This window comes from Accipiter gentilis, chromosome 9 (genome assembly GCF_929443795.1).
Source record: "Accipiter gentilis chromosome 9, bAccGen1.1, whole genome shotgun sequence".
In the NCBI taxonomy this organism is placed as follows: domain Eukaryota; kingdom Metazoa; phylum Chordata; class Aves; order Accipitriformes; family Accipitridae; genus Astur; species Astur gentilis.
This window is the reverse complement of record NC_064888.1, coordinates 34872009-34891020: the sequence shown is the minus strand read 5'-3', so window position 1 is coordinate 34891020 and position 19012 is coordinate 34872009. Positions and strand designations below refer to the sequence as shown.

Sequence of the window (19012 nt, the reverse complement as noted above, 5' to 3'; positions counted from 1 at the left end):
ACTCTTAAAGATACTATTTCAACTACATAGCAGGTTTTGTGGTATTAAAATAGGATTAGAAAACAAAAGCTTTCTACATGTTTAATAGCTGTTTGTCAGGTGACTGCTGAGATATCTTTGAATGGAGAGTGAATGCAGCTGTGCAAATGTAACGCAACAAATATGCACTTAATTGTGTCCTTTGGCCAGCAGAAAATGTCTGTTGGTAATTAGTTCTTCCTCTACCAGACCCAATGGCATGTGAGCTCTCCTAGCGGGATTCTTGTTATTGTTCTCTCTGGCTCTTGTTCACTGTTGTTCTGGAAAGAAGGACAGAACTGAAGGCATGAGTAATAGGAAATCTTAAGCTCTCATGTTCACCAAAGAGGAAAACATTTATTTAATCAGATTAGAGCTCTACAAGTACTCAGAGAATAAAAATTAGTCTTGTGGCAAGTGGGGACAGAGGGGATGGACTCAGAAAATACAGTCCTTGGCTTTTGAAGTACTATTACCATGGGGTTATAGTTGTATTTTATGCTGGGTATCTGGGGCACGTTGTATCAGCTTGCATGCAGCTGTATTTGTAGCTCCCAGGTTAAAATTGTTCTTGCAATATCCACCATTGCCTTCCTTGACACCTATGAGTAACATTACAGTTTTGGCTTCAGGAGGTTCCCAATGGCATTTTGATAAAGTGAAGGCAAATGAGTGTTGTGCACATTTGTGAAAAGGTTGGAGCATCAGTGGTGTGAGAAAGGGTTGTAGAGGAGCTCGGTGCGTTGTGTTTAACTGGTGCTTCAAGTAGCACCCTACCTCTGAGCCTTTTAGTTTACCTTTTCAACTGCCAGAGGTCTCTAAGCTTGATGCATGCCGTGTGTAATGAAATGACTGTGTTCTGCGACCTTTCTCATACTGGACAATTGTACAGGGTTATTACCCCCCGATTAGAGGGAGCCTTCAAAGCCCTCTGTGAACACTACACAGTGGCTTTCAAAATGGCATTGCAGACTGGTTTAATTGGCTGAGGAGGATTTGTATGTCCTAGTTGAAGTTATTTATGAGAATAGTATGCTGGAAGAAGGCTGAAAATTGATAGCTGCTGAGTCTGAAAAGGTGATCTAAGGAAAATTTGGTGTCGCTTATTTTTAACTATTATATAGGTCTTGGCATTGTTATAATACATAATATAGCTTGTACTTTTGCTAATGTTACTTGGGACATGTCCTCTGCTGAATGTACACATCCAGCTCCCCTACGTAGCCCATCCTCTGCGAATCCTGACTACTGAACCTCTAACTGTCATTCATAAGCCTTAGAGGAGAGGCGATTACATGGATTTATTCTCAGGACTGGTCATTAGGAGTACATTCTGTAATGGTTTTCCTTGGTAGTGTTTCTCCAAAGTATTTTATGAAGGACATTAACCTTCTTTGTAGATTGGGAATCTGAAGTTCAGTGTTGCTAAAGACTTGATTCCAGTATGTCTTGAAATTACCAGAATAAATAGAACCTTAATACTTTGTAAAATAATGCTAAAACCTATTTTCTTTACATGAATATGCATATAATGCACATATTGCGTATAGTATATGTATTTAGTAGTATATAGAAAATAAATAGAATGCATATATCACCGGTCAACCACAGTTCAGTGAGACTTGCAGAACCATGGAAAGCTACTCAAATTTAACATCAGTATATTTAAATTTATAATTACACTTATAATATACCTTTGGCCACTGTTCCTTCATTCTGCAGTTCTAAGACCCTGGAAGTATTTAGTAAATGAGAATATACTACCACTTTTTTAAATCTAAATTTTTCTGTCTATGGTGTTCAAATGAGATTTAATCTGAGAACCTACTTTAGATTTGTCAGTGTGGGTAGAAGATAAATAGGAAAGTCAGAAGAGATTGTATCTTGTTATAAATTGGTAACTGATGTTCTTTGCTTCTACTCAAATGCAAGTGCCAGCTGATTTAACAGAGAATTTATAGGCAGTGACAGTAATACGTAGGTTTAATATTTTATTTGATAAGAAACTGCTGTCAATTCATTAAATTCCATTTAAGAATTTGTATGCAAAGTAAGAGCAATAATGTTCAACATTATTTTGGTTGGTTTTAGCACTTCTAGCTAAGCAAAATCGGGGTATTTACAGCTATTAATTCAGCTTACTCAGACTTAGTTTAGGGACAGTCCTCTAAGGTATGGGTCATAGTTTGCACTTGATGGTTTGAATTGTCCTGAAGACCTCAACTAAAGCTGAAATAATTCAGAAGAGATCATAAGCAATATGATACATCAAATCCTAGTGGCTGAATAGCTGTATTTTGAACAGAAGAGTCTTTTGTTGCTGCTGGCAGGGTGCAAGATGCCACTTGAGAAGTCCTTGTGTAGCAAAGCTAACTGTAAAGGATTTCTGGACATGAAGTGGACTTGAGAAGGGGTAAGGAGAGCTAGGAATAGCAAGAAGGGAAGTGCCTTTAACCCTCTTGCACCTTAGCTGAAGGATGTTCAGGGCAAATGTGCACTGAATTAATGTTACGTGTTACTGCCAACATTGGATTGAGATAGAAACCTTACAGTCCACAGCACAGTAGCGTAAGATTACAGGAAACTGCACATTGGACATACTGAATGAGGGTTTAGTAGCCTGAGACCAAGATGGACAAGACCAGGTGTCTAAAAAGCATGAGTATTTCATCCCCTTGTAGATCAAAAGGTTTTCCTAATACATTGTAAATGACTGACTTTTAGCAACTAGTTTTCTCAGATGATAACAACAAATCAAGCACAGCAAATTAGCCCTAAGTTAGTTGAGTTGCATATTGCTTTCCAGTGCATACCCACTGAAGAAAGGCTTGCAATCCTGAGCCGTAGAAACATTACTGAGGTAGAAAACTCATGAAACTGGTTTGGAAGCATTCAGCAACAAGTGCAGCTGCTATGATATGTAACTCCCCCAAAACCTCTCTTGTGCTGGATGTATTAGCACTTCCACTTAGCAAGGTTGTGTGACCTGGGACATGGTGGTCATTCATCATCACTCACACTAGGCTAAAATTTAGGAAGTTGTTTCAGCCTTGGGGAAAGATCTGATAAAATTGGTCTCTTTTGAAGAGACAGGTGTACATTGTTTAAACTGTATTCTCTTGACAGTAGCGTATCAGAAGTTTTTCCAGGAAAAAAATCTTCAGAGAGGCCAAAGGTCTACACATAATATTGTGATGAATTCTGGATTTATTTCTCCTATAAATAGCCTGGCTTTTAAAAACATGTAAACTGCTTATAGCAATTAACAGGTGAGTACTTGAATCTAGGTGCCCTTTTCTAAAGGATCCTCAAGAAAAGCTTTGTGTTGAGGAGAAAAATAAGTGGAATGTTTATTGGATGATCATGGCAAGTGAAAGACTCATCAATATTGGCACTAGATGGACCGGATAGAGACCCTTTTAGGACAAAGTATGGACCAAGCTAGTAGAAGTAACTGGCCTGTGAATTAACTGCAAAACAAGGAACAGGAAACTCAGAAGCCTGGGGTAGGACAGCCAGAGTAGCTGCGCAAAACCCAAAGGATTGGCACCTTTTGCTTATGATAATGAAATGCATCATTTGATAAAAACAGAGGTGCAATATGGCTTTCTTGTTCCTAAACAAAACCCAACCAACCAAAACAAAACCCTCAAAAACCCCCAAACCAAAACCACCACACCTCAAAGGCCAGACTGGAAGAAGAGAAGCTGAAACTGTATAGGTGTGAATGCATGATTTTCTTCGTTCACATGCCATGGTCCTCTCAATATAGATATCTCTGCTGGATCCTAACTACCCTTCTTAAAACTACATTTGCCTTAGTTGAGCGTCAGGGTGCTTGGTAAGGAATTATTTCTTTATAAAACCTACTTCATCTGGTAATACTTATGTACCAAGGTTTCAGTCTTTTTGTGTCTGGAAATTTGGGAAACATCTCAAAAGACACAATCCCACCTCAGATGGAATATCTGAGAGGTTAATTAATAATAATATAACAGGCCCTGTACTTTTTCCAGTTCAGACTACATAGCTACTCAGCTACCCTACTGAATAACTTTTGAGAAGTTATGAATTTTATTTCAGAAAAATCCATGTGCCTACTGAAAATTTGAGCTCTGTTAAGAAGCAGCACAGTTATGCTGCAGAGATATTCTTTAGTTGGATGAGACAGGCAGAGCCCAGAAAAGATTCCTGTTTTATTATTTCAAATGTATTTTTCAATTATTGTCTTCCTGTTTAGAGAAGATCCTTTCTGGCAGTGATTCAGCCACCTTAGGAATTTTTTGTATCTCATTAACTGGGAGCAGTTCCCAGGATATTAGATTTGCCATCATCTTTAAATCAAATACGTCTGAAATCACTTGTGACAAGCAGCTCTGTGGGCCCCATTCTGCTGAAGAACTTCAGGAATGCTCAGAAGTTGGGATTATTTTTTTTACCAAACACAGATAAAATTGCTGTTTCTCTGTATGTACAATATTGTTTGGGTGAGGCAGAAAGTACAGAAAAGGATGTTGGCTTCCGCTGAGTGCTGAGCTGTCTGACTTGGAGATCCATCTTTGAACCCCATTCAATATTCACAGCCCTAAGCTGCATATATGTACAAGTACCTGTTCTTTGCACATCTGCATTCAAGATCAGAATAGCCGTGGTTTGATGCCAGCATTACATTTCAGATACAGAGTTTCTTCATTTTCTTTTTCTTAAATTCCAGTGTTGAATGGAACTGATGGGACAGCTCAGGGATTAAATAATTGCTAGAGTCAGATTGAAGAAGACAGCCAATAATGAAAATTATAAAAAGAGAATAAGCATTAACTGTGTTTTTCCTTATCGGTTCAATATTGGTTTTGTTGCTGCAAGTCAAGCATCAATTCTGCATTTCCTCCCTCATTAGCTTTTCTTCCCAGAATAGGCATATCTTGTAGTGACCTTTCATTCTCCCTTTTACCAGAGCCCCTTTTTTGCCTGACAGGTCTAAATCTGCTGTGCAAAAAATAAATACTAAATCACATTAGTCTCCCTGTCTAGTGGATGCTGCTCTCTAAGGAGTGGGAATCAACAGCAAAGGCACTCTCTGAGTAAGAGAAGTGCAGGTTTTTTGCAACTGAAGAGTGAGTGCATGGCTAAAATAGCAGCACACTGGCCTTGTATTGCTGAAATTCCTTGACAGGAATTGGTCTTAGTGATAATGAAAGATAAATAGTCATGTCCACAAACACCACTCTCTCTGTGAATAGCTACCTCTCCTGACCTTACCTAAAATCAAACCCAGGTACTGCACTATTAGGGCAGGAACAAATGAGAACATTAAAATTAAATGGTGCAACTTTACCTGTAGAAGGGCTGGATGGTAGACCTGGTTGTCTGGTAGTTGTCAGGTACTTTAAGCCATGTACTTCATCATCTCATATAAATACTTTTAAATACTAAGCCTGTCAATGTTGAATGCGAACCAAAAGTATGTTATTCATCTCAGTAGACACAAGGAAAGGTTGAATTTAGTAATGTTACAGTCTCAAGTATAATGAAGTAGGAAATGGATTTGATGACATTTTACAAGTCAGCTACAGAGTAAACAGGTATTTTGTGCATATAACATCTCAGTCGATAGGGAATATTTTATGAAAAAGGATTTGAGGTTAACTTGTTTGGAAAGCCAGATACAAATTTAAAGACTTTTAGAATTCATTACTTGTCACTATTAAGGGTTTTTTAGGATTAATTATTTTTTTATTTAAAAAGCCTGATGTGGTCATTGCATGCTTAGTTTCTGATGCAAGGAAATTAATACATTTGTTGCTTTGGTCTCCTAAGGAGAAGAAATCACATTAATATCTGCGCCTTGATTTTTTCCTGCCTTTATAGGCCTGAAATCTGATCAGCTTTGTTTATTATAGGTATCAATGTATTTAACAGAATGAATGGCTCAGTGGATTTGGATTTGCGTAACAGGATCTAGAGTATTTAGCATCTTTCCATCAGTAGTTCAAATTCAGCTCAAGCTGTCTGTGCTAGTGTATCTTCTTAAGTCAGGCATCTGTGAGTTAAGTTAGTGGTCCCAGAAGTGGCTCTAGAAAGCTCTCTCTGTTAATGCCCATACCAGCAGTGTCAGGAAGTAGGCCAAGGAATGAAATGGCAGGTTGAAAACTGTCGTTCATTATCTAAATTCATCCATAACAATGGAGCAATTGAGAAAATACGTTTGACACAATGAGGAGGCAGCAGGTTTACACAAATATCTAACAGCAGTGTGACATTCGTTGCCTTGGACTTTTGGACAGATGCATATTTATAAAGGTGTTGGGCAAATCATGAAGAGTAGATACATTTTGACATAGCCTCCAGTATTGTCTGGTTTCTTACAGCCTTTTACCCTAAGTAGTCACTGATGGCCTCTGTTGAGGACAGGATACTGGACTAGATAGACCTCTGGACTGAAGCAGTATGGCAGATCTTACATGCTTGTCGCTATTGTCACATCATGAGGGCAATGTTGTATCATAACAGGTGAACAAGAAGAAAAATGGCAATGGTCTGTTAGCAAATAGCGAGTGCTCACAAAGCAATGCGATGTGTTTGTCACTCATTTCCCTTTTTTATTTTTATTTAGGCAGGTGACAAGCATTATCATCCAAGCTGTGCACGATGCAGCAGGTGCAACCAAATGTTCACGGAAGGAGAAGAAATGTATCTGCAAGGTAAGGATGTTTCCATTCCAAACCAAGAAAATTGGACTTTGTAATTTTTCTGTCACAGACCTCAGGAGTTTATAAACCATCCCCATGTAATAAAGGCAAACAGGACTATAGCCATCCTCTCTTCAATAGTGTTCTCACTTGAAACCCTTTCGTTCTAGTAGGTGGCCATAACAGTGGCATTGCAGTGACTCTACACCCTAGCCGAGACAGACTGTTTTCAAAAGCTGTGTAGCAAGAATGAAATTTCTTAGGCTGCCTCTGAACTTGGCATCTCATGGATAGCTTAGTACCCAGACTGGTATATGAGATACCAAACAAAGTGAGAGGGTTTCCCCTGAATTCTGCTGATCAGTTTCTGGACCACACTCCAAACTGTAAAAGACAATGGAAAAACTTCCAGAGGCTGCAGTGAGCTTATCTTGAGTCATGGCAGATCTCATTCCCCATGCGCATTGACATTGTCTCCTCTGGTTCTTAACCATATTTGCTTGCCTCGCCTATTTCCCTTTTATCTGGTCATGTCTCTCTTTTTATTCCCATTTGCTTTATTTTTATGTCTTTCCACAGTCACTTCTTTCTTGTATGTTCATTTTCATCTCCTCTTTCTTATTAACAGTCTCACACTCCCGGGTATTGCCAAGCACATATTTTTCATGATCTTTTCACATAAAAAAGAATGTGCTCTTTCCATTGATTGAAAAGTATCCTTGATCTGAATTCCACCTACTCTCCCAGAAGGTAGCATGTTAACTATTAAGCTAGAGTTATTTTTATTACTTGCTGTAGTATTAATTAATGTTGGTAGAAAGATGTATAATACACATTTATGCAAGCCAGAAATCGAAGTGAAAAAGGCAGATACATGTTGGGATTTTATATATTGTACTTATGTTAGAAAACTTGCTTGGTATACCTGAAAGGACTGTAAAAGAGTAGGAAGGAAACAATGAAAGTGTGGTGGCAGCCATCTCTTGAAATTCTGAGGAGGGATTCCTTCTGGAGGAATTCCAAAATTAAGATAATACTGTTAAAGAATTCCTTTGAAGCTAACTTATTCTTTTGTAGTTTGTCTTCCCTTGCAGTCCATCCCTCTCATCACTCACTGACCTTATACCTTAGTCATCTTATTCCAGTGATGCACAGAACTGGATATTGAGTTGTGTAGCAGCTCTACATTGCAAGAGCAAGGAGAGGCTGGAAGAGGCCTGAGTAGGAAATACTGCTTTCTGATGGCTAATTGGAAAGACTGATTTGAAAGCATCAGTTACTGCATCTGACAACTGATAATCTTAGTTTCCTCACATCATAGTATGATAAAGTACAGACAGAGTTCAAGGTGAGCATCAGTTCATCCTTTGCTGTTATTAATAACAGCTGTTTGCAACTGAAGCCGTTTGCACCAGTCTAGCAGAGAGTGGGCGTTCATGTTGATTGGGCAGGCTGTAGTGTAAATTTCTGCAGATCCAAATAAGACAGAAGTTATTGCTTCTAGTTAAACAAGGCTAGATTTTGTCCTAGCCAAGTTCAGGTGATGTGAAAGATGAGAGGAGAGACACCTGGCTCCTTGATCTGCCATTGTTCTCTTCTTGGCTGTATCTCCCTTTCTGTGGTGGTGAATTAATGTTCTTCATGCTCACTCTGTCTCGGAGGAGGAGCAGCCCAAGTTGCATTGCTTTATTGTCCACAAGCTGTTTTCTGACTAAATAATGTTATTGCTGAATGTGTTCCAGACTGTCTTGCCAAAGCTTTCCTTGCTGTATTCAGCATGCTTGTAAGTGTAAGGGACCTAAAAGCCTTTCCTGTGGAAAGCTCTCAGCTGAAATGTATATCCTGTCTCCATCCAAATTGTTTACCCTAGGGTGCAGAATAACAGCATTCCAAGCATTTCTCTGAAATAAAAATACAACACCACAACACTAAAGCTAGAACAAAAATCACATTATTGATAAAATATATGAAAATAGGCAGCTTAAATCTCACTTCTAATCGTCCTCTCCACAGGACATGAAAGCATTGCGTTGGTATTGCTTTGTATAATAGAGGAGCCTGTCAGGTTTGTGGTAGTTACTTGTGTTAGAAAGGTGTGGAAAACCTGCAAAAGGAGAACATGGGAAAACAAGCTGTCTGTTTGGGGGCTTTCTACATTAAGGATGGTTTGAATAATGCTAGCAGAAGCAATCTGGCTTTGCCCTGCTCCAACACAGGAAAAAGAAGCAGCATCAGAAACTTTCTCTTTCCCATTAACTTCCTAGTAATATATTACTATATGGACTGCACCAGAAGACTGTTGCTGAGCTAGGATGTTGCTCAGCATTTAAAGGGATGCTTCACTTGATTCTCACACAGGCTTTCAGCCTTATTCAATGTGTCAATAATAGCCCAAGTTACTGATTTTTAGGGTGCTGTATATTGAAACAATGGTATGTGCAAAGTAAAAAGCTGAATAAATAAACACATTGATTGGTGTCTGCCAAGTGAGCAAACAAACATATGTTAAGAATGGGAATAACCACAATTTGCTGAACTGTTTACAGTAGGAAAAAGAGGGACAATGCAGCTTGAGAATTTGCACTGTTCCAAGCATTTCCAAACTGATTGGCATGTTTGGGTGAATAAAATCTACAAGTTGTAGGTGGCTCAGAGTTCAAGATCATGAAAAATATTTACATTTAACTTCTTAAGCCTACTCTATCTGATTGTTTTTTTTTAATTTCACATATTTCAAACCTCTTACTTTCTAAAAGAAAACTCACAACTGTTAGCTAAGTTTCACCCTGAAAATGACATGCAGGCTCTCTTGCATTTCTCATTCACTTCCAGCAGCTGCAGCATCCTCCTGAGGTGTCCCTAAAATTGTACCAGTTTGTGCTAAATACTGCCCAAAACTGTAGTGACAGCTTTTTCTTTGATGGTGGGTATAGCTGAATGGAAAAGAAACTGAGGTACAGAGGAACAGAGATCATTTTTCTCCGGGTCACCCAGGAAGCACACAGCTGAATTTGAGAGTGGAACCTAAACCTTCTGAGTCTTAGTTCATCAGCCTTATAACATGAAGTCCCTTCCTCCTGAGTGCTTGTATCCATCTGACCTCCTAAACAAATGCACAGGGCATGCTTCTCTCCTGATCTTGCAGGCTCTGTGGGTTCCTGGCGCTGAGGCTGCTGTTTGTTTACAGAGAAGGCTGTTGGTACACTTCTCCCTGTTGTCTGATGGTTTCCCCCTGCCAAATGCACAGTTTCTTCTTCCTCGGCTTAGACTCAAAGCCAAACATCTCACACCCTTGATCCAGAGTCACGCCGTTCTCTCCAGTCTCCTGATGATGATTATACTGTGTGCTGCTGAGAAGTGAAATCATTCCTGCTGGTCTTTACTTCTGTACTGAGCCATGTAAGGGCTCGTTAGAACAAAATTTCCAGGGGCCCTGACCTGTACCTCTCCTGGGCTCTGAGGGTGGGGTTTCCTCTGACTGCGCTTGAGCTAATAGTCACCAGCAGGAAACCTGGACTTTGCTCTGTTTGGTTTCTTTGTGGAGAGAGTGAAGAGGTGACATTCCCCCCTGCAGACAGACAAGGCTCTGTATTGGCTTTGCGGTGACTGGAATGAAGTTTGAATTTGACTGCAGCTGCAGTCAGTGTTAAAAATCAGCATTAGCTTCTGCTCCATTTCAACTTGGCTAATATGTGCCAGGAGCTTCCTAGCAGTGACCACAGTTTACACTCTGTTCCAAAGGAGAGCTGAAATGGGATGGAAGTGCTCCTTGCCCCTGACACTGCTCAGCCCCTTGGGGACAGCCAGATATTTCCATTTTTACAGCATAAGAGAGAATCCCATGTTTTGGGACAGAAACAGAAGAGACCTTGCCTTTTTTAGTAGGATGTGTAGCTGGAATATGCCATGTGGAAATGCCAGTGCAACACATGCCACTGACTTTGCAGAGCAAGGAGTAGAAATGATGTGTGCCAATGGCAAGTATGGTACACTGTGATCTACGGAGAGGCTCTTCCACATACTGCTTTGTACCACTTGTGTCATACGGGCTTCTCTAGCCTAGTGCAGTGGGTGAGATACAGCCCTGACTGCTGTGTTGTGAATTTTCTAATTTTGCTTTTCCTGTTGCATTTTGCATAATTGCAGGGAAGAGGTGATCTGAGTAATGCTTCATAGGAACTGAATATGACACCTATTGCTCAAGGAAGTCATAGGACTTTCCCAGTATTAATGGACTTATAATCAGAACTTCCTTTTTACGTGCAGTGCAGTATGTAAGGAGAGAACAAATCAGGTAACCATGGCCCAGTTCTTTTGCTCTTACCCACCATCCTGCCCAGAGAAACCCTCTGTCTTTCAGTTTGTCCAGCTGGTGCTTACTGACTTCCTTGCTGCTTGAGGCTGTTTGAGTTTTAATTAAGAGTGTGTGCAAAGTGCTTTGACAGCCTTAGGAAGATGCTGCTGTAGATGGGCCAAAGATCTGAATTATTTTTTTTTGTTTCACTTATATTTCTCATGAGCTAGAATTGAATGTGAATTACTTGCATAGTTCATACACATTCACCATGCAATGAAGGGATTCTCTTTAATAACTGACTTGTCACGACCATAAATCATCTGCTTTGCTCTGAATAAAGATGGGTTTTTTCCTCCATCAGGTTCCACTGTCTGGCATCCCGACTGTAAGCAATCCACTAAGACTGAAGATAAGCTACGGGTAAGCCGAATTCATGGCAATGACACACCAGATATTTTGAGCACACGATAATGGAATGTTGTTTTTAAAATAGTGACTTTTTCCATGTGTTTTTCACATAGCTGTCACCACACTGGCAGAATAAACAGTGGAGGCACTTCTGAGGTATTGCTCTGATTTTTAGGCTCACCAACCTGCACATACCTGTCTCAGTGCACTGCCTTAAAGGTAGTGTAATTTACTGACATACAGACATTGCAAAGTCTCTAAGACACTTCATATCTCAATTATTGTGAGAGAGACTTAAGGAGAAGATGTGAACAGGGCAAATAGTATGATATATTTTAGTATTTTTGCACATCTGTGTAATTGCTCTGTAGTTACCCCTGTTCTGCATGGTTATTTACAGCATTTAGATAATAAGGACTCTTCTTCCTTTGCCATCCAAATAAACCTCAACCTAAAGTGATCCTGATTTGAATGCCAAGAAGAGCCACAGTTACCCTTGGAGTCACCTCAGCATATCCAGACAAACTTTCTGGATCAAATACTTGATGGCAGTAATGCTGCACTGATAAATGCTGGAGCCTGGCTTTTTGCATGCACCAGGCAATTCTAAGCCCATATTCACTAATTCATCTTAGAATTATAGAATCATTTAGGTTGGAAAAGACCTTCAAGACCATCAAGTCCAACCATCAACCATGCCCCCTAAACCATGTCCTGAAGTGCCTTGTCTATGTGCTTTTTGAATACCTCCAGGAATGGTGACTCATCCACCCTGGGCAGCCTGTTCCAATGCCTGACAACCCTTTTGGTGAAGAAATTTTTCCTAATATCCAATCTAAACCTCCCCTGCCGCAACTGGAGGCCATTTCCTCTCGTCCTATCCCTAGTTACCTGATAGAAGAGACCAGCACACACCTCGCTACAGCCTCCTCTCAGGTAGTTGTAGAGAGCGATAAGATCTCCCCTCAGCCTCCTTTTCTCCAGGCTAAACAACCCCAGTTCCCTCAGCCACTCATCGTAAGACTTGTGCTCCAGGCCCCTCACCAACTTGGTTGCCCTTCTCTGGACACGCTCCAGCACCTCCATGTCTTTCCTGTAGAGAGGGGCCCAAAACTGAACACAGGACTTGAGGTGCGGCCTCACCAGTGCTGAGTACAGGGGAACAACCTTCTGGACAATTTTCTCTTTTTGATGTCTCAGCTGGTCCTTTGAACTTTGCTAATTTTTCTGGATATGAATATTAGAGACTGCTTATGAATAAAATGTCTTTCAGACAAGGAAACTAAGAGGTACTGGCATGGAGATACCTAGGATATCCTGTGGGTTGTGTTCTATGTGTGGCTTATTCACAGGAAGCCATGCTCTTTAGAATTTATTCAGGTGCACTGGTCTGTAAAACATCCCCTGCAGAGAATTTACTATGATTGTAGGTAATATGCAGATAAATTTTTGTTGACCAGAGTTCATGTTAGTGTGGGCTCTGCTGATAATACAGAATTATAATTGGCCCTAGATGGGCATGTGATCTAGCATGGCCAAACGTCACTGTAGGTACCATCCAGCATTTGCACATTGTTCTGTCCTGACTTTCCATAAGAAAATGGAAAATTATGCCGGACTGGATTTTCTTCCTCATTTAACAGTTTGAATGTAAGACAGTGTTTTGGCCCTGCTTAAGCGTCAGAATGCTTGTGCTTTGTAGTGAATAGTTGGGGTACAATAACTGCCTTTCACTTGGACCCAAGAGTCTTATCAAAGCACGCCTGGCTATAGGCCTTATGAACATTCTCCAGCTGACCTTATAAATCAGTTGGCTTATTTCCATTCCCCATGGAAATGGCCAAAGTCCTCTTCAAATATTTCCCTTTTTTCCATCACACATTCAAGCATGTCAGTCGTCTTCTCCCTCAGCTAATTTTAATTGAAGTGAGTGAAGTAAGTTAATTCATCCACCTGCAAGTCTTTGCCTAAGTGAGTTCTTGCAGGAAAATGAAGTGAAGCGAAAGAATGCATATTAAGGGAACATCTGAGAAATGTTATGGCACAGCTATCCAAGGTCGCCTTTTCCTAGATGAGAGCTTCTATGCAGAGGTTTAATATCTTTAAAAAGCATTGACAAATGCACTGTACTGTAGCTAGCTGGAGAGATGGAGAATTTTTAGCTTCAGCTGTCCATCACAGATCATCTCTATCTACTCCAATGCAAAGTCAGACACCTTATTTTAAAATAAGTTTGAGTTCACTTTGCTGACGTTGACACACGTTTCATTCTGCTGACTCAAATGAAGGCAATAACAAACAGGTAGGTACAGAAACAAATGAAACGGGGAACTATGTGCTATTTAAACATGTCACCACTAAATTATGTACTTTGACTTTCAGTTTCTTATGACACACATTTAGACCTGATGTGAGAATTGGAATCTGCTTTATGAGTTGGCAAATATAGCCACTTCCAGGGTCAGGCCTAGATTTTCTGGTGGTTCTGCAAAAAGCCAGTGATATGGTCTATTTGCTCTGCTAAGTTTCCTTACCCTATAGAACAAAATAAAACAAAAAGCCCTTTTATCACTGAAGTCACTTCAGAAGTTTTCAGCAAGTTCTGTTTTCTCTCAGTAACTGAATTGTGATATAAACTGATTGGCATTCTAGCTGGTCAAGATCTGAGAGGGAGTTCATAAAAACAATGGTTGCTTTAGATCTTCCCCCCACTGGATATTTGTGGAGGATTACAAAGCCAAAACAAGCAGAAAATAAAGCAACCATATATACGTTACAAAAATATACATTGCTTAGGGGTTTTTTTTACAATTGTCTGGCTGTTCGTGATTCTGCAGGGATCAGTAAGTAACACAGATATTATAATGTACAGATTATTATGTAGCAAGTAGATATTAGTAATTTGATTGAAAAAAGAGCTTAACCACTGAGCTGGTGAGACTGCTTTCCTTTTCACTCATTTTTCCCTTTTGTTTTTCATGACAGCATTCCTCATCTGAGTTCTTTTATCCAAAGAGTCTGGTTCTGCGCAGGCCACGCTCTGCAGAGGTTTGCTGTTGTGTTTTCATAGTGTTGATAATGGTCTTCTTTACTGAGAAGATTCTTCATTATTGTAATTTGCTGTGCTTGCTACTACTTCTGCCACACAGCTTTCCTGCTATCACTTGCCACCAGGGGCACTGACGCTGTATTTTGCATCATGTGGTGCAGTGTTGTTTGTTAATTCTCACATTTTTTATTTTGCTTAATGAAATGCTTTAAATTAATTTATTTTTTTTAGATTCAGATCAGCTTTGGGGGGCTCTAGTATTGTTCTTCCAGCATTACAGAAAGTTTTTCTTCTAAAATGAAAAATTGGAGTGCAAATACGAAGCAAATGAAAATGGTGAAAAGCATCTGACTTTAAAGCGATGGTTAAAAAGAAGCAGTTTTCATGAGCAATGGCTCATGCTTTTAGAAAAAAAAATGCCATCAGTTAAATAAGTTCCTTTTTTATTTGTATTGACCAACTACACATGAATACTTTAGTTGAGAAAATATTTACAAAATTCCAGGTTTGGCCACGTTCTGTGTGCTGCCCAAGAGCATTTGCCCCTCTCTAATCTGGGGCACATCCACATCCAAGTTGGGAGATCCTCCCTGTCCTCTTGATTCTGGACTACATGTCTTCTTTCAGACTTCCTTGAATTTGCTTTGCACCTACAAACACCACCCGCTTCCATTTCTTCTCCTTCAGGGCAGTTTATTCAGGGCTTATTACTTGTGTCTGCTGTGGGGACACATGTGGCTGTACTGCATGCAGGCACACCTGAGGTAGCTTTCAGCTGATAACAACGTAAGAAGGTACTGATACGGGCTTAGTACAGGCTAGTGGTGGGCAGACAGGCTGATAGAGTTCGTGCCACTGGATTTCCATTGTGTTTGCTGGTGCTGCCTTCACATCTCTAATTGCAAAGTAGCTGTAGTCATATTATCAGCCAGGGCAGGATATTTGTGTTAGATTATGTTAGTCTGCAGGGTGGCATTACATGGTTGAATCCAATGCTGTGATTCAGTGGGAGTTAATGCAAGCCCTGTGCCCTTTGTCCAGCACAGTACTTCAGTCAGTTAACTTAGGATGTTGCAATGTATTAATCACTCTTGAACACTGTGCGCTCTGTTAGCTGCAGAAATATGTATCAAGAAAATACAGCTATAAAGATGTGTTATCAGTGCTCCTAAGGAGGGCAGTGTCTCTGCAGTCCTAGGCTTTATGGAATTGAGTGTTGGAGTCTGCAAACAGCAAACTGTGGGACCATCTCAGTCACCTTTTAGGCAAGCGTAGTAGCTTTTTGCGTTCAGCTTAGCATGCATGAGTCTTGAGTTTCTGGTGCTGAAATCCAGGAGCCTTAGGATTAAAAAAACAAATCCTATCCAATGTATTAGAAAAATATGCAAGACAAAATAGGAGCAGCCCATGACAAAATAAAGGTATGTTCTTTTTCTTGATTTGTGGACTGTGTAAGATACAAATAGCTTAGGGTCAGATGAATATACTCTTGTGTAAATTTAGTCAGTATTAAATTCTGTTTAGATTTACATGATCATTATAGAAAGTGTAATTCAAGGCAGATTTTGGCTTTGAGTGTTCTTCTGCAGAATAGACACAAACATACTATCATTGCTGTTGCTACAATGATGGGTCAAAGGCTTGAATCTATGTGAAAATTGTAGGTTGAAAATTGTGGGGTGAAATCCTGTGAATTCTCTGAGAAGCTTCCTGTTCAATTCAGTATGTTCTGGGCTTCCCACTTTATTTTCTTCTGCTTTCCACTTAACTTACCCTTGGTGAAGGCTACATTTGCATGAGTAGTCTTGTAAAAGTTTGTTTATTAGCAATGTGCCTTCAATGATTATGTGCTGAAAATTCATTCTCCTCTCTAGTCTTTGTGTCTAGAAAGGAAGAAAAATTAGTTGTAACCTATTAATATGTGTGTCTGTGTGAGTTTGAACTAACCTGTTCACTAGTTTTTGTCTTGATGCTTACATGGTGTAGATTTTTTAGGCAGAGAAATAATGAATGCATGCATTAGAGAAGGAAACACTCTTGTAAGGAGAAGGGTACGGTTAAACTAGCAGACAGGCACAATGAATACTATAACTGAGGTGCTTTACTGGTCTTGTACACAGCCACTGAAAATTACTGAAATCCATAGGAAGCCTGTGTTTCATGAACCCTGGTTCCAAGTCCTAAATAACTGTAAAACCTTGCAGTTGATGAAGCAGGTAGTCAGAGTAGTAAGCGTTGTACTGAGAAAGCCGAATTCCTTGCTAGCGCAAAATTGTGTCTGCCTAGTAGAATAAATTACATCCTAGTCTTCTATTAGTTTATTTTAAAACATGCTTCACTTAAAGCAGCTTCTGAGGTTTAGAGAATTTGCTTAAGCTATAATGTTAAATGTTACTAAGTGAAAACATATTCATTCTCCTGCAGCTATTATCACCACCTTGCATAATGAACTCTATCAAAAAACTAAGGCAGGTACTGTAAACAATGCTGACGATGCCTTTGTTAAACAATAGTGCATCCATTTGGCCAGATGTTCTTGGGATCAGTTTTGATCTGGTTGCCTGCACTTCTAAGTTTTTATAGAGCATGATTCTGAACATCTGTACTTGAAAAAGCCAGAGCCACCACATTGTAGCAGCATCTGGACAATGTGAATGGCTCTAGCATGGATATTTTTTTTAAAAAAAGTTATTTATTTAGATGATGTGCCATGCATGATGACATGACAAACTGAGGTAAATGCAGATGAACATCTTAAGCTTTGCAATCTAATATTAAATTGAAAAGTTATCAATTTGGGGCATAAGCATGGGTGACACGATAATTCATGTGAACCTGATAGGATGAGCATGATGGCGTTACCTGTGCCAATCTGCAAATGAAGTTCGTAAAGAACTTTTGCACTCAAGACAAGTGCATGGAATGAAGAACAAAAACATAAAGATAAGAAGTCTGTGATGAAGTGGAAAATACCTGAGAAGTCTTGCAGATACTTTAGATGCTTTGTGATCTGATTCTTTCCTTTGGCTCCTTTAGTGACTTGCATGAATTTCTATTGACTGAATTTCTATCAATTTTTTTTCATACACTTCATAGACTTCCTGTATCTTGTAGAGAAATCCCATATTGATATATTTACTACTGTTACATCCCTTTGGGTGGAAGAGGAAATTAAAAAAAGGTGACTTTTCTACTGTCAGAAAATGTGGAGAAAGACCATGCACCTCAAGAAAAGAAAAAAAGCTTAGTTGTAGTTCTTCATAGAAGTTTGCTTTAAATTTCTCTGCACAAAGATGGCATTATGAAAAGCTCTATTTGAATCCTTCAAGAACAAGAACAATCATATAAAGAGTGTTCCAAATCTGTTTGTAGAAGAAGTAGGCAGCTTAACTTGTTTTGTTGCTGGGAGTGTCACAGGACTATTGTGATGGAAGGAAATACCTCTAAATTAATGCATTCATATTAAAGGATGTTTCCTCTAATTTCTTTACCTGTCTCCTTCCGATAATGTGTGCAAGAGATGCTCACATGGTATCTCTACTGAAGGTTAAAGGTTAAATCAGGGATAGCTGCTATTCCTGTTTTGCCTGTGCTCTGATCAGCTGTCCTCTAGGATGGAATTTACACCCCACTGCAGTTACATCAGTAGAGAACTTGACCTCCAGTGTGTCTCTTGCCACCTGTTTAAGATATAAAGTCACAACAGTGGTACACAGGGTCAGGGATTCTCGACTACTAATGAAGATGTAATGTACAATCTAATAAAAGCCGTACATACCCTGTCACACTTTTTCAGTCAGGAGCTATTGTAGGTCTGTTAGGAGAGGAGCCAACCATAGCAAGTAAAAGTATGCCAAAGGAACAGCTTATATCAAGGAATCTTTAGTGTAAATTTGTTAAGGCAAGCAGCACAAATGTTTTAAGTACAATGCAATTGTCTTTAGGGGAAAGTGCAGAGCTGTGAAGGATTCCAGACCATATGGGAGCAGCAGAGTAGGAAATAGCCATCTGTGATGGAAACAGCCTGTGTCATTCAAAACAAGAAATAGGGCAAAGTGAGACAGGAAGGGTGAGAGGAGATGTAGAAGTTCTCTTTTTCATGCACTGTCTTCAGGGGTGTGTTGTGAACTTAAGCAAGATACAGGACTGGAGGTGAATAGAGGAGCCACAGAGTCCCAGGTCTGCTTGGATTAAGCTCCTCAGGAGAGGAACGGTGTGTGGTTAGGCAGTGGCTGGCAGGCTGGCATCGTGCCCCAGGGAGTGTGGAGCTTTGCGATAGACGGAAGGTAAAACTGATGTAAGCAGGAAGAATTACAGAAAATAGAAAACTGGTTTTAAAGGCTCATGTCATATCTGGCTCATGGCTGTGTTAATGGGATGGTAATCAGGAGCTTGGAGCAGAAACACAGTGAGGAAATGAAGAACAGATGCTACAACTTGCCAGTCCACCTGACAACTGCTCCTGTACTCCAGGGTTAAGAGCACCTAAGTAAGTTGTTAGTTAGCAGGATTTGGCTGAAACTATCTTAAGGTGTCTAACTTTATTTAATA

The 19012-nt window shown here is 39.8% G+C and overlaps 1 protein-coding gene across 10 annotated transcripts in view; it reads left to right on the top strand.

Annotated features, from left to right (window-relative positions):
- ABLIM1 (actin binding LIM protein 1) overlaps nt 1-19012 on the top strand; it is a 209405-nt gene that overhangs the window by 145537 nt on the left and 44856 nt on the right. For 8 of the 10 annotated variants that reach the window (XM_049811323.1, XM_049811320.1, XM_049811321.1 and 5 more), the window contains exons 7-9: nt 6632-6719; nt 11366-11424; nt 14398-14460. In XM_049811323.1, the coding sequence (XP_049667280.1) occupies nt 6632-6719; nt 11366-11424; nt 14398-14460 (210 nt within the window). The remainder of the gene's footprint in view (nt 1-6631; nt 6720-11365; nt 11425-14397; nt 14461-19012) is intronic. The other 2 variants (XM_049811324.1, XM_049811318.1) reach the window with 1 other exon arrangement.